Here is a 15,572-nt window from a genome sequence, read left to right as displayed (position 1 = left end):
ATGAGCACCGAGGGCCTCGCCCTCCCACCCCCACAGGCACCCCCCACCCCCACAGGCACCCCCCCAAAACCACCCAGCCCGACTTAAGCTCCCACAGCCCCATTCTCCTCTGCAACCGACCCCTCAGACTCCCTGTTTGGGGGATCCCAGTGCCCCCAAAACTCATACAGGCGCTTAAGGTCCTCCAGCCTCGGGGACCCCAACCCTCAAGCAACCCCAGCCAGGTTACTAAAAACCTCCGTAGCTTTTCCAGTCTCCTTCCTCCCCCCCCCTCCCCCCGCCCGACAACATACTCAGGGTGGGCAGGGTCCCGTCCAGGTGAGTCCTCCCCCTCTTCTGTTAGAGTTCCTTCAGTGACCACGACCGCCGCCCCATGACCACTGGGCTGCCCACTCCCAGTCCCAGCTCCCCCCACCCCAGTGACAGACACCTTGGACTACCCAGGTTGCTCTCCTGCACTTTGGTGTTTTATTATTTCCAAATCTCTGCATATGTATAGGATAATAATAAGGGCACTATTAAAAAAAAAAAAAAAAAAGGCTGAAACGGCCTGGCTGATGTGGCCAGTGGGCCCAGGCCGCACCACTGGGTCCTGGGAGGGTACCCCTGGGCTGGGGGCCTCTGGGCACTGCCCGTAGCCTGGGTGCCCACGGCCCAAGCAGCCCCCATGGGGCAGAGGGGCGGTGCTGGGGCTGGCGTTGTGCACAGCAGCCCCTCCCTTCCCCGCCGCATCCCGCTAGCTCTGCAGCAGTCCTGGCACGGCGGGGGCACAGCTGACAGTCTTGTCCCCAGAGGTCTAGTTGCTGCAGGTGGACACCAGTCCCCCGTGTGTCTGCAGTGACGATCCAGCCCCGAGGCCCCACTCGTGGCTGCTGCGCTCAGAGGACCTGCTCTGTGCTGGAGGCGGAGATGTCCAAGAGCCGCCAGGCCGCATAGGGGTTGAGCTCGCCCTGGTCTCGGCAGAGAGCCCACACGCACAGCATTCGCAGTACCTTGTCCTGCAGAATCGGGGAAGGGTGAGGGCTAAAGGCAGGGTGCGAGCCCGGCACCCACTCCAGGACGAGCGCAGGGCACGGAGAGAGACACTGCCAGCTCAGGGCACTGGGAGGGACCAGGGAGTGGTGCTGCGGGGTCTGGGGTCCAGAGCAGAGGCAGGAACAGAGGCTGTAACTCAGGACTTGGTCAAACTGGAGAGATCAGCTACCCTCCACCAGGCCCAGCTCGAGGTGCTGCCCTGCCACGCCGCAACTCCTGACTCTCAACTGGCCTCACTGCGTGTTCCCGCCCCGTCCCCTCCCCCGCTCACTCACCGGGTCACCCTCGACCACCTCGCCTTTGGGATTCTTGATCACCATCACCAGCTGGGCCTGGAAGGTGATGATCAGCACAGGGCCCTGCTCCATCATCTTGCCCATGGCCAACTGCAGGGGCACGACAGGGCAGGCAGGCCTGAGAATGGTCCCCAGCCCCTTCGCTGCCGCTCCCCCCTCCAGGTGCAGACCCCTGCTTCAGCACTCCAGGGCTGCCACCTGCCACTGGCCCGTTTCCGGGCGGGCACTTCTCAATTGTGAGGAAGAACGTGAACCACTGAGGACCCACACAGGCTCCGCGGACTGAGGCTGTGCAGGCGTGTAATGGCCTCTCGGAGCCGGCTGTCTCGCGCACACGTGTGGTGGGTGTGCCTTCAGCTCCCCACGGGGAGGAAATCGAGGGGATCGTGGCAGAGCAGACCAGTGGGGGACCTGAGCGGTCCTGACAAAGCCTCCTCAGTGAAGGTGCAGGGATAGCCCTGGCTTCAGGGGCCTCAGGGGACCCTGGGTCTGGGCAACAGCACCCCCTGGGCCACCACTTGCCTGAGAATTCCCGACAGCAAGACTGTGGAAACCTTCCACTGAAAGGGACCCTGGAGGTCACTTAATCCAAGCACTGGAACTCCTCCAGGGAGGGGGAGCTCAACCCTCCCAGCTGAGCGCAATTCAGAGAAGCACCCCTGCCCACCCTGGGGTCCACCTGGGCCCCCGGAAGAGGCACTCACGTCGATGTTGTCGATGTCCAGGATGCGGGAGTGGAACTGGAGGCCCAGCGCCTTGGCCTGCTGGATCGGGTGGGCCAACTGGCTGTAGGTCTGCAACAAGAAGCCAGACACAACCGTATGGCCGCCCACCTGTGCGTGCGACCCAGGCCAAGGCACTGCACCGCAGGGGAGCCGGGGGCTGTTGCGGTGTCTCGGGAAGCTCCCTGTGGGCGAGCTCACCATGGGGTTTCAGGCTTTCAGCTCTTGTACCTTCCAGAAATGGCTCCCGGCTCCTGGGTGTGCGGCGCCAGGAGTGGCAGATGCCAGGAGCATGGGTCCAAGCAGGGAGGCCGGTGCCACCCGTTGGCTGGCTCGAATCACACACTGCCCTCTCATTATAAGGACAGCACCGTATCAACGTTATCGAAAGCGGTATTAATCAGTGAGTCTGGTTAGTTCTCCGGGAACGCGATCTGGAATACACTCCCAGAGGTAAGTCGAGGCCTCTCTGGCTGACCCTGAACATTCCCATGTTCACCTCACTGTGAATCTTGGCCTGGAACCAAACGCTTTTTCTAGGATTCATCCTACCCCGCGGCTGCTCTGGGGTGAACTGCCTGGGTCTACTGCCTTGTCACTGACCAGCCCCTGTGGGCGGGTCTCGGCCACTGGCAGCCTCTTCCTCTTACGGGGGCAGTGGTGCCCCAAATGACACCCTAACCCTCTTGTGCCTGCTCCCAAGCCCGGGACACAGCAGCCAGCAGCTTTATATCTCAACAAGCAACCATGACAGAAGACATTCCAACCGCATTCACTCTTTATGGAAGTAACTGATCCACCAAGGGAAAAAAAAGCGCCCATCTTGTGTGGTTTCTTAAAGATGACACTTTCAAAACACCCCTGTGTGAGCGGCTGCAACTTCAGCTGCGCTTCCAGGGGCACCAGCAGCACCTTGCTGGCAAAGATAACCAGCTACATCCTAATGGTCCCAAAGTAAAAAAAAAAACCAAAACAACAACAACAAAAACCAAAGCACTCATAAATGCCCGCTGGATTAGTCACCGTGCAGGGGAGTATTTAACAAGGAAAGCTGACATCTTCTCCTCTGCTTTTTCAAGTTGTTTGTGAGCTGGGTACAGAATAAATCAGCCAAGAGACTCTGGATTGCTCAGTAAGATGCTGGTGGGGGGGGGGACGGGGGGAACAAATGCTGTGAAGACACAGGTCAGGGAGTGAGCAGGGTGGGGTGAGGTGGCCTGATGACGAGGACGGGGAGGCTGCCAGGAAGGGGCAGTGCAGACAGCATGCTCCCAAGGACGCCTGAGCTGCCGCCATGCAGCCCGGCAAGGCCTGTGGCCCGGGGCCCAGAGCCCGGACTCCAGGAAGCAGCCGGGCCTCGTCAGGACACGCGGCTCTTCCCGGGTGGGAATCTATCAATGTCTGTTTGGATGTGTTTGAGGATCTTGCAATGAGAACAGCTAATGAATACATCCAGCGCTGCATGTGCTGGAGCGCTGCCCTTGTGTCCCCAAAGCGTCCTCACGACCCCCATGAGATGAGCCCGATGATGTAACTCCGGCCCAGGGAAGGGAGGCTGTGGGGCCTCAAACCCCACTTGCCCGCCAGCACCCACCACCCCCGTGCACTGAGGGAACATCGAATGCACCCTCCGAGTTATCCGCCGTCCCTTTCTGCCCACCCCCTGACCCCTGGGCCCCCAGCCTGTAGCCACCCCCGCCCCTGACATCTCAGCCCTTCTCGGACTGAGCCACCCAAGCAGATCTCCTCTGAACTGTGATTTCTTCTGAGGCCTGAATAGGGGGGGGAAGCAAGCAAGCACTTACAGCTTCATAGCACCAGTCTTTGAGAATGTCGAGCTCTCCAGAAATCATGGCCTAAAAAGGGAAAGACAAAAAAAAAAAAGTGTGAGAATGAGAGTGGGCTTTTGAGGCAGGTAAACTCTGGAGAATACTCTCCAGTTAGAACCTTTCCTCTGCAGACCCCCGGCCCCAGCCTCCGGGTCCTAGTCTGGGGAAGGGAGACTGGGCCAGGCTGCAGCAGTGGGAGCAGAGCCCCCGCAAGTGACAACGGGGCAGCCCAGGCTGGGTCCCAGCGGCCTGCTGGAAGGAAAAGGAAGGTGGCAGCGTTTCGGGCTCTCGCCCTGGCCGGGAAACCAACCCAAGGAGGCCAGGCAGGGCATTCTACCTCCCCTGGGGACGAAGAAGCCTTAGGCAGCCAGGTCCACGCGGGACGGGGCAGAGGGGGAGTGCAGGGGAGGGTTCCCAGGGTGCAATGAGAGAAGCTTCCACAGGAACCCAGAGACAGGGCTGGATCTGGTGAGGGAGAGGGTGGGTTTTGGGGGGAGTGGGGTGGTGAGATGCTGGTGGGAAACCACAGGGAATCTGGGGGCTGAGACAATCTCAGCCCAGAAGATTCTGCCCGTGCTTGGGCTGCTGCTTTGGGGAAATGCTACAGTTTCACCTCCTCCCAACCCCGCCGAGTGTCGTGAGGGATCTGGGAACTCGGAGGCGGGAGAGGGGGCCAGGCAGACGCGGTGCGGGAGGAAGGGACGGACATCCTCACGGGGCTGGACTGGCTGCCTGCGGCCCCACTAAGGCCGCGCCAACAGCCCCTGGCTTGGCTGGGCTGCAGGATGCCGAGGCTCCAGCCCCAGCTTGGGGCGGGGGGGCCTCGAGGAGGGTGACCTTGAGCAGGTCGCCTCCTCCTTGTTTATGTGCCAAAAGGAGAGGCGAGAAGACCAGAAGATGAGCTTCAGGGCTCCCAGAGAGGAAAGGCCCCTGGGCTGCTGTGCTGGTCCCGCCTCCCTGCCCTGAGTCATGCGCTGCCCCCGCACCCTTGAAGCAGCAGCCGGCTTCTCCCAACTCCTGAAAGGCCCCTGGCCTCTGGGAGACAAACACCTGGCCCCTGGCAGCTTCAAGGGAACAACTTCAGGAAGAGAGCTCGAGGGAAACAAGCCACGGGGCTCCAGGCTCCAGTGGGTGAGAAACTCAGTCCCTGGGGCAGACACACCCTGTGGGCGAGGCAAGAATGGTCAGGGCACCGGCCCAGGGACCAGCGGGGGCTGCAGGAGACCACAGCGGCCTGGCTTTCTCGAGCTGCTCGACTAACAAGGGCTGGGCGTGTGGGGTGCTCAGGCCTCTGTCAACACTGGAGCCACCTCTCCGCTCAGAAGCCCTGTCCACAGCCAAGCGGCCCTGCCAGAACTCTCCACAGGGCCGCAGCCCTGCCAGCCGCACACCCACCTCCAGGACGTTGGGGATGATGTCGTTCTCACACTGCTGCAGAAAGCGGTCCTTGTCGAAGGCGGGGTCCACCCGCAGGATCTCCGTGAGCACCTCCGACATCTCCGTCTTCGAGAACAGGCCCCCTGGGGCAGCCGAGCCAGGAGTCGGGTGAGGGCCCGGGACCCCCTCCCACCGCCGGCTCGGGCTGTGGGGGGACGGTCCCGGGGCAGCCCACTCACCCAGCAAGTCTGTGACCTTGTCTGTCAGCAGGCGGGACGCCCGGATGAAAGCGTTGTCGCTTTCGTCATACTTCATCTTCATCTCGAAGAACCCTGTCGGGGGTGGCGGATGGGGTCATGGGCCCCTTCCGGAGAGACACACCCACTCCATCGCAGCCCCCTCCGAGCCTGCTGGCCGACCCTGGGAGGCTGCAGAGACCCCTCCGCCAGGGGCTGAGGGGAGGCGAGTGAACGCCGGGCGCCACCCCTGCTGGCTGCGGCTTTCGCTACTGAGGGAACACAGGCCTCTGGACATCCTCATTTGAGGAGGGCCAGGGCTCCCTGTCAGCGCCTGGGAAGCCACGTGCCCCAGACTGAGCAGAGAGCTCTGGGCCTTGAGCTGGCTCCTGGCCCGTGAGGGGGTGTGTCGAGGCCAAGTTCACATGGGGGGTGGCTGGCGCGTGCACCTGGCGGCCTCACAACGACACTGGCTCCAGCCAAGGTGGTGGCTCAGCCCTGACGGCGGTAGCCCGCCGCCCGAGAGGTACTGGGTGCTCCCCCTCAGGCCGCCTGAGGCCTGCGCTCCGCTGCTCACTCGCTGGGCAACCCTGTGGGAGTGACTGGTCCTCTCTGACCCCGGCCTCCTCCTGTCTTGTGCCCGGCCCTCGGGGAGCACTTGGTAAGTGTCCGTCACCGGCCTGCTGTCAGGCAATTCTCTGAGATGGGAACACTCACGATTAAACACCACGTTGTTGTCCCTGAAGTCCTTCCACTGCTGATACCACTTGGAGTCCTTGTGCAGCACGACCCCCAGGGCCTCCCTGGGGAAGATCAGGGAAGCCAGTGAGCGCAGCCCGGGAGCCGCTCCGCTCATGGCAAGAGGGGGCAGCAGGACGGTGTGATGACCCCGGCCTCTTGCCTTCTCTTTCCCCCTTCCTGCCACCCTACCCTTCCCCTCCCGGTTCTCTCAGGGTGCCTGGGAACCTCGAGCAGAAAGAAACCCCACAAACTGACTTGGGTAGGAACCCTCTGTGGGTCCTGGGAAATGGACAGCAGTGCAGGTGCTGCAAAGGGAGGTGGTGAGAGGTGGGCCCCTTGGCAGGTCTGGTACCTACTCATTGGCCTCAAACACTTTCTCTTCCTTGAATTTCTCTCCCGAGAACTCTTTCCTTTTCCTGAGCCGCTCGGGCCGCCTGTAGGGCCCGGTCTGCCCCAGGACACTCTCGTCGATCTCCTTCTTGACGGACTCCACACCCTGCAGAGCACAGCCGGCCATGTGGGAGCTGGGGCTCCCCAACACCCCAGACCAGCAGCTGTGGACCCACCCCGGGGCCATGCCTCCCAGGTCTCAAGGTCACGTGACTCGCAGGTGCAGGGCAAGGACACGCCCAAGCCTCGGGGGGAGGCAGAGGGGAGACCCCAGCTCTGACTTCTGCCCCCACCTGCCCCCCGCCAAGAGCTGCCCCCAGATGACCCTCACATTCTGAGGCCGATTCCACACTCTCGCTGGAAACTTCCTTCACATGGACCAGAAACCGGACAGGCGTCCTGAGAGGCTGCCTCTGCCCCACCACCTCCATCCGAGCTGACCCAGCCTCTGGATCCCACCTCCGCAAACCTCTGGAGCCCATTTCCCTCCTGGCTCCATCACCCAAGACACTCTCCGGCCTCCTCTGAGCTGCTGCCGGAATCCTCACTGGGAGGCTGTGCTTTCAGGATGAACCTAAACTCCCCCGCACAGCCTCCAGGACCCTCTGATGTCCCTGCAGCCACTCTGGCCACACCTAGCTGCGTGGGGCGCCCTGAGCCGGTGATGCCTGCTCCCCTGGCCCGGCGCCTTCCCCGAGCGTTCCTGTCATGTGTTACTTGGAACTGCCTGCCCCTTCCCTGTCCCTATTCCTGTCCCAGGATCCTTTGAGAGCAAGAACTCGGACCTTCTCTCCTGAGGCCCCATGGCCAGTAGAGGGCCCAGCGTGTGGTAAGTGATATTTACGGAATGAATTCAGGACCTCAAGTGACCCAGAGCCCGACAGTCTCTGGATGTGAGCTAAGGGTGTCAGCAGCTGACATCAGGTTATGTGTAGCTCCCTAGGGGCTCTGACTTGCCCGAGGCTGCTCAGCCAGGAGGGGCTGAGGCCTGGTGTCCCTGCAGCCCTCGGTGAGGTCTCTCGGGGCTGAGCCCAGAGCGCCCGCGGGCACAAGCCCCAGCCCAGCTCACCTGGGAGAGGGCTTTGAAGGCGGCGGTCCTGCCAAGCTTCTCCCCACCTTTGGACACAGACTCAGCCGACTGCTTGGCGGTCTTGGCTGCTTCTTCCACACCCTCCTTGATTTTCCGGCCAAGGTCACTTTTACTGACTTCGTCAAGACTCTACTGAGACAGAGAAGAGGGAGGTGTTGGCGTGGCACCCAGTGGGGGCCTGCAGGAGCTCCCCCCGAGCTAACAGCAGACCCGGCCTCCAGAGGGCGGGAGCAGGTGTCCTGAGCCCATTCTGGCTCATGGAGCCGAGACTGGGGTGCACATGCCCCAGAAGGATGCCTACGATTTCTGGGGCGCTGGACCCTAGGGCTCCGGCCTGGAACACGCAGGAAGGACAGCACAGGAGCAGCAGCCCCGGGGTCAGGACACGCGTGTCTAGCGCGCTGGGCTGGCCTCGAGGTAAAGCCCTGCCCCTCTCTCCAGCCCAGGAGAAGCAACAAAAAGAAAGTCTCCCAGGCCCTCTAGGAGTCTCACCCCCACCTCCACCCTCCCGGGGTGGGGGGCGGGGCGTGCAGGGTCCCAGCTTCCTTCTAGCCTAAGGCAGGGAGAAAAGCATCCTCCTTTCACCCTCCTGTTCTTGCTTGTAGTTCAGAGGCTTCTAACCTAAGTGGTGACTCGCAGGCCAGTGGGTTAGTCTGAGCTCTCCCTCCTTCCCAAAGGCATCCTGCACTTTGATTCCGGAAGCCTCCCGACCGGGCAGCCTCCCCCACCTGCTCACCCCCGGCTGCCCCCAGCATCGCTCCCCGGCTCCTCCGCCAGAGGTGAGGAACAGATGGGCTCCGGGGGCCGTCAGGGGCCTTGGGGGTCCGGAGGCCATTACCTCCTTCACGGTGCCGGTGATCTCCCCCAGCTTCTTCCTGATCACCTCGCCCGTCCGCATGGTTTCTGATTCAATGGTTCTCTAGGGTAAAGGATGTTGGATCTTTGTGTTGCGACACACAGTCTAAAGAAGCATTTTCTCAGAAGTCCCTTCCTTCCTCCCCAGACACACCCCGTTCTTCCACCCCCTCAGCCTGTCCACCCGGCCCCTCCCAGCCCCCCAGGGTCCCTGGCTGTAGGCTGGGACAGGGACCTCCTGAGCACAGGGCCCCAGGCCCCGCATCTGTCTCTGGGCGGCAGGGGGTGATCTTGCCCATATGCTCACCAGTGATATATTGGGGGCGGGGCGGGGCATTCTCAGCGTCATCCTGCCTGGCTCTGCCCCCTCCCCATCACCCGGCCCCAAGCTCGGCCTGCGCTGCCCCCAGACAGACACCTCGGCTCACTCCTCTTCCTTAATGAAAAGGAAGGGCGATCTCCCGCAGGGTCGGATCCCTCACAGGTAGTTACATACAAGTGAGTGACTTGGGGAGACTCAGGGGTACAGACGTCGCCCATGGCCTGGGAGGGGCGCCAACAGAACAAAACCCCCGAGGGGCCTGGGGCAAATGCCCACAACCCCAGACTCAGCTGCCCACAGGTGAGATGGGGGTGCCGCCGGGCAGAGCCCTCAAGGGCAGACAAATAAAAGGAGCCAAGCCCATCCGCTGGCGGGCGCCTGGCAGCTGCTCCATGAGAGACGGCGGCAGTGATTAATATAATGATTACACCAGCCCCGCAACTCACTTTCTACCCATTTCAGTCAGAGGCCCTCAGGAGCAGCGTATCTCAAACCTAGTGCCCGAGGGACCCGTGGAGATGCAGATTCTGATGCAGCAGGTCGAGAGGGCTCTGAAACCCCGTCAGTGCTGCTGGGCCGTGTGTAGAGAAGGCTGCAGTCTCACGGCTGAACTGGAAGGCTGGGGGCCTGCTCCTGTCCCCTCACTCCCCGGCCGCCCCAGCACTGCACTGGGAGGGAACTCCTGGCTCTGAGAGCAGTGTGACTGCCCAGGGGGACTCAGAGCAAAGGGGACTCACGTATTTCCTCCTGGCTTCCTGGAGCGCATCGGACTCTTCCAGCTTCCGGGCCTCGTCTCGGAACTTTTTTATACTTTCTTTCATTTCTTTGTTTTTGGCTAATTCTTGTTTGATATTATCTAGCAAGCCGGAGAGAAAGCCTTTCCTGTTTCCAGAAGAATAGGATCTGGACTAGAAAGAATGTAAAAGGAACGAAGAAGTTTTTCATTTTCTCCTTTCTGTTGATATAGGTTTAACAATGAATACAAGCCGCACGGCGTGGCCAAAAATACATAAATAAATAAAAAATTAAAAATAAATAAAAACAATATTTGGGAATTCCCTGGCAGTCCAGTGGTTAGGACTCTGCGCTTTCACTGCCGAGGGCCCGGGTTCAATCCCTGGTTGGGGCACTAGGATCCTGCAGCCTGCTGGTGTGGACAAAAACAACAACGAAAACGAAACAAAGCAAAACAAAAGGCAAAAGAACCCCACAATGAATAGTTATCTCTTTTAGAAGAGATAACAGACAAAGTAAAAAGCCACCAGGTGGTAAACCGTGGGACAAGATATTCAGGGAGAAAAAGAAATGAGTTGGGCTTCCTGGTGGTGCAGTGGTTGGGAGTCTGCCTGCCGATGCAGGGGACACGGGTTCGTGCCCCGGTCCGGGAAGATCCCACATGCCGCGGAGCGGCTGGGCCCGTGAGCCATGGCCGCTGAGCCTACGCGTCCGGAGCCTGTGCTCAGCAACGGGAGAGGCCACAGCGGTGAGAGGCCCACGTACCGCAAAAAAAAAAAAAAAAAAAAAAAAAGAAAGAAAGAAAAAGAAATGAGTTATCAAGCCATGAAAAAAATACAGGAGCCACATGACATGTTATGTCAATTACATCGCAATAAAACAAGATGCGGAGGAACCTCAAGGGCATATCACTAAAGGAGAGAGGCCAATCTGCAAAGGCCACAGGCTGTAGGATTCCAACTCTAAGATCCTGGAAAAGGTGAAACTATGAAGACAAGGAAAAGGCCGGTGGTTGCCAGGGGCTGGAGGAGGGGAGGGAGGGTGGACAGACAGAGCACAGAGGATTTTCACCGCAATGAAACTACTCTGTAACCGTACTGTTAACGGTAGATACGTTATACATTTGTTCAAACCCATAAAATGTACAACACAGAGAGTGAACCCAATGTCAACCACAGACTAAAGTCAACAATAATGTGTCAATATTGGCTCATCAGTTTTAACAAATGTACCGCCCTAACTGCAAGATGTACAACCGGAGGAAAACTGCGTGCCGGGTGGGAGGAGAGGGGGACAGGAGGTTGATGGGCAGGCCCTGTACTTTCCACTCAATATCCCTGTAAAACTAAAACTGCTCAAAAAAATAAAGTCTATTAAAAAACAAAAGAAAATGCCAGGCCCTTCTCTCTCTGGGGTGAGAGACAGGCACAGCTTGGAATCCTCATGGGGCCTCACACACGCCCACCCAAGGAAAAGGCCAACACCCAAAGGGACCCTCGTCCCAGGACTTAGAGTTGAAAGGACTCTGTGGCCCCTTATCCCAAAAGAGCCGGCCCAGGCACTACTCCAGGGGCTTCTGGGCCCAGGGTAACTTCTTCCTTTGGGGCCACTCCCGAGTCCCCAGCCGGGCCTTACATGTCACCCAAAGGCCTGGGGACTGGCACAAACCTCCGTCTCTTGGCCCACAGGATCACAGTCTCTGAGAGCCCGAGCTCAGCGTCCCCCCTCCAATCCCCACAGGAAAACCCAACCGAACACACCCAGAGGCCAGAAGACAGCCTGAGGCCCTGCTCCAGGCACCGCCCTACCCGAGACGCAGGCTTCTGGGTCAGACACAGCTGGCTGTAGATGCCTGCTTCGCCCCCCGTGTAACTACGTGAAGGCTCGGGAAAGAGAAAGCTTAGAGACTGACTGTGAGCCAGTAAGTCACAGGGAAATAGCCGCACGTGCTCAGCTGCTCCCACCACTCCTGCCGGTGTGCGGGGTCCGCTGCAGCGGCTGGGGGTTCACCCTACCAGTTTCAGGGGCGACTGCTTACCCGGTCCCTGTCCAGCCCCAGGGAGAGCAGCAGCAAGTCTGGGTGCTGCCCCACAGGTGTGGTGGCCTGGCCTGGCAACAGCAGGCTGCTGTCTGGTCCAGATGTGCCCTGACGAGCCTTGCCCCAGGGGAAGTCCAAGTTCTAAGACTGTCAGGGACTGCACCAGCTCGTGGCAGCCCCACGGCTCACTCCAGGGCTGCAAACTGGGGGTGAGGGCGGGGCTGGACAACTAAGGGGAAGCGCCAAAGGGCATGTCCCAAGCCCACAACAGCCCCAGGACAGGATCTGGGAGATAAAGCATGCTGAGGGTAGAGGATGAGATGAGACTCAGAAGGGAAGGGAGGGTGTGGGCTGCCTGAGCATGCGGATTTGGAGACTGTGAGATTTCAGGCTTTCTTCCCCATGGTGGTAAGGAACCAACAGAAACGTGGTTGAAGAGACATGACAGGGAGGGCAGAAAAGCTCTAGAAAATGCTCTCTGTGACGAACAACATAAAGAGGAAGGGAGATATGGCCTGGGGAAACCCAGCTCCAGGAGATGGATGGGTGACTCTGCTCAAATGCCCAGAGGGCTGTCACCCAGCAGAGGGCACAGCCTTGCTTAGTGAAGGCCCCACACGTGGGAGCCGCCGGGAGGTGGGTTTCAGCTCAGTCAGAGGAACGCCCTTCTCGCCATCAGAACTGAGACACGCAACTTTGTGTGAGGCAGGAGCCCTACCCCTAACAGTGTCGAGCACTTCCCGGGATACCAAGAGGACCAGGCCCACTGGGCTCTGTAACTCCGGAAGACCTTGGATGTGGAATGCCTGCCAATCAGACACCCCCAGCAGTGTGGACAGCATCCTGCAGCCCTCTCTCCTGTCAACTAGGTCTGATTTTCACACCTTCCCCTCCTGCCGGCTTGCTTGTATCCTGAGTCACTCACCAGGGTCAGCTCTCCACTCGGCCGGGGCATCTGATAGGTACCATGGGGTAGTGGCACTAGGTTGTGGCTGGAGAGAAAACGGACTCCACCTCCAAGGCATCTCTAATTGAGGGAGAAAAGAGAAAGATGCATTTAGACTAGAGGGTGATGAGGAAGCAGGCCACGCTCAAAGAGCAGGGGTTGTCTGAGACTCATTTGACGATTTTTATCACATGTCTGCTCCATGCTAGATGCTTGACCATCTTCCCAAATTCTGAGAAGCCAGCGGAATCTGGTGGAAAGAGAAAACGCTCGATTTGCACCTCCGGGGCCCATATCTACCCTCCTGCCTCTGAACGTGGGGGAAACCGATGGGTCCTAGGAAATGCCAACCTATGGTGGAAGAAGGCTAAATATGCCAGTCTAGCTGAACACCTTAGTCTGAAAATGGGCAGGCTAAGACTCGATGCTGGTGGCAAGCAGTCTTCTCTCACCAGCCCACCCTACTTCTGCCAGCCTTGGAGGACCAGAGGCCCGGGCTTCAAGGGGTAAACACTGCTAACTTGTCCCAGGCACAACCCTGGAATAAAGCTACCATGTCCTGGTCCAGGGTTGAGATGTGAGCAGGGCAACTTAGGGGCGTCACCTGAGCAAAGATGCTGCCAACCTCACGTGCAGCACCTCTTTGGTAAGCATTTCTTCTACCAAATGATGAACTTAAAGCTCCATGAGGGAAGCTCCGTGCAGGTACTGTTCAACGCTACACCCTAGCACCCAGCACGGAGCGAGGTACACTGATGTCAATGACCTGACAGAACCACTCTTCCATTTCCACATCCCCTGGGCCCTTCCTCTCCCCATTCCATGCTTCCTGTCTCCAGTCACTCTAAGCAACACCCCGAACTTACACAGATGCCACACTCTCCTACAGCTACTCAAGAGTAACTCTTGGGAGTTTAACTAACTTGTTTTACTCCTCTGAATGCCTACACCCATTGATCCTGGAGCCACTGACTTCAGCAACAGCCTGAAACAGAAGTGGATGGTTGTCTCACTGAGGAGAAAAATCCCCCAGCAGGACCAAACCTGAGGGTGGTTCTCCTTAGGACGTGCCCAAATCCAAACACGTGTACATTCAACCTTTAAAACCTGCCTCAAAAGACAAGCAAGCCCAGAAAAAAAAGCTCAGTCCTGAGTCAAAAACACCTTCTTTGTCCTGACACTCAGATTCCTGGGAGATCTTTTCCTTCCTCCAGAGTCTGGCTCTGGCGTCAGACTGACCTGAGCTTTGGACCAGGTCAGCCACCCCACTAAACTCTTGAGACCGTGCGCGGCTTGCTTAACAATTCTGAGTTCCCAGCTTCCTACCCTGTGAAACAGCGACAAACAGCTGCAACGTGAGTACTATTTTCTGAAGCCGATTTACACGCCTTGACCCCCAGGGCATCTATGAGCCCAGGCTCTTAGCCAGGGCGACAACTACCTCCCACACTTTCAGAGGATTAAGAGGGGCGACGCAGGAAATGCTCCTAGCAGGGGAACGTGGCATATAAAGGTGAGCTGTGACTGTCACGGTTTTTTGCCTTTTCCTCGCTACTTTTTCTCCACTGAGCACCACGGACACCATTCACTCCTCGGTACACATGGGGTCAGCCAGGAAGTGAGGGGCGATCCGCTCCCGGCCCGGCACGCCCGGCCCCCGCCCTCCGGCCTTGCTTCGGGACCCACGTTCCGAGGCCTCGCTCCGGGGCCCCCGCCCCGGCCTCGGCTGACCCAGCGACCAAACTCCTAGCCTCTCGCCAAGCTCAGGGAAGAGCCGGAGGGGTCAAAAGCCTGGGGAGAACGAGGCCCTGGAGGTCACGGGTCCGGAGCTCCCTAAGCCCGCCCCCACGGCCCCGCACTCTGCTCACCCGCGGGCAGCGGCACCAGCATCCCCGCAGCGCCGCCGCCGCCGCCATGCTGGAAGATCCCGTGTGACCTTCTCGCGGCGTCATCCGATGGCGTCATCCGCCGCGTCGGCCTAGTGCGGCCTGGGCCTGGGAAAAGCGAGACCTGTGGGTGGGGTTTGTGGGAGGGAAAGGCCTATCACTGGACAGGGCTCCCAAGGAGGGCGGCGCCGTGGAGGGAAATCCACTATGGGGGCGTGGCCTAATGGTGGGCGGGGATTCCTAGAGAGCTAGGCCTCTGATAGGGCAGAATTTCGGAAGAGCGGGGACTGTGACTGGATGTGACCTGGGGGGCGGGTACTCCTGTGAGGCAGAGACGTATGGTTGGATAAAACAGCGGGGGGGCGGAGCCTGAGGGTGTGGATTCTGTCGCGAGCTGTGATTCTCCGATTGGCAACTCGGGTTTCGCGTGGCCGGAAGAACGGGTAAACAGAACGACCCACACCGACGCACCAGCCCGAAAGCCACTGACTCTGGCTCTCACTGACAATGATGGACAGTGACCAACAGACGGGCAAGTGAGTTGCTTCACGAGCAAGGGCGAATGAGCCCACTTTTGTACAGCACTTTGGGAAGGCGCCTGTTGGTTTTGGTCCAGAAAAGGAACGGGAAGCTGAGACCTGGGTGGGGGTGGACTACTCCTCCCTCCATCGATTCATTGTGAATTGATACATCTGGCCCTGAAAAAGCTCAAGCCTCTGTCATGTCAGCACCCAGATACTATTTTCCATTTGGAGAATGCCGCCACCAAGTGACGGTACCTTGACATGGCCATGCAATCTGAGGCTGGGGAGGGGTGGTGGGCTGGTACCCCGGGGAGAGTTAATGTATGTTGCCTTTGCCCTATTGAAACCTTTTGCATTACTAAACTGTGATAAGGTCTATGGGACTTGAAAGGGAGGCAACATACATTCCCTGGCTTCAGGATTGGACAGATCTGCGTTTCCTGTAACTCAGGACCTCCACCTCGAGGTGACAGAAGGGATGAGGGCTTCCACTCGGCTTTGTTTGAAATGTCTTTACTGCAAGAGGAGCAAACTAGTTAAGAGGTTGGGA

At 59.2% G+C, this 15,572-nt stretch overlaps 1 protein-coding gene across 2 annotated transcripts; it reads right to left on the bottom strand.

The window, feature by feature from the left end:
• Positions 1 to 445: 445 nt before the first annotated feature.
• TIMM44 (translocase of inner mitochondrial membrane 44) lies at positions 446 to 14,595 on the bottom strand. 2 transcript variants are annotated; one of them, XM_079917502.1, is made up of 13 exons: positions 14,481 to 14,595; positions 12,592 to 12,693; positions 9,631 to 9,801; positions 8,555 to 8,635; positions 7,696 to 7,845; positions 6,593 to 6,732; positions 6,213 to 6,298; positions 5,499 to 5,591; positions 5,278 to 5,402; positions 3,859 to 3,909; positions 2,036 to 2,125; positions 1,311 to 1,421; positions 446 to 998 (listed from the first exon to the last, which is right to left on the bottom strand). In XM_079917502.1, exons 1-13 carry the CDS (start codon positions 14,562 to 14,564, stop codon positions 879 to 881), a joined length of 1,404 nt encoding a protein of 467 aa, XP_079773628.1. In that variant the 5' UTR covers positions 14,565 to 14,595; the 3' UTR covers positions 446 to 878. The 2 variants fall into 2 exon arrangements, with proteins under 2 accessions (XP_079773628.1, XP_079773629.1); XM_079917503.1 differs by lacking the exon at positions 14,481 to 14,595 and having other exon boundaries at positions 9,631 to 9,796; positions 12,592 to 12,673.
• Positions 14,596 to 15,572: the final 977 nt, after the last annotated feature.

This window comes from Stenella coeruleoalba, assembly GCF_951394435.1.
Source record: "Stenella coeruleoalba genome assembly, chromosome: 3".
Lineage (NCBI taxonomy): Eukaryota > Metazoa > Chordata > Mammalia > Artiodactyla > Delphinidae > Stenella > Stenella coeruleoalba.
Note: the sequence above shows the minus strand (reverse complement) of the source record. Positions and strands in the feature narration are given on the sequence as shown.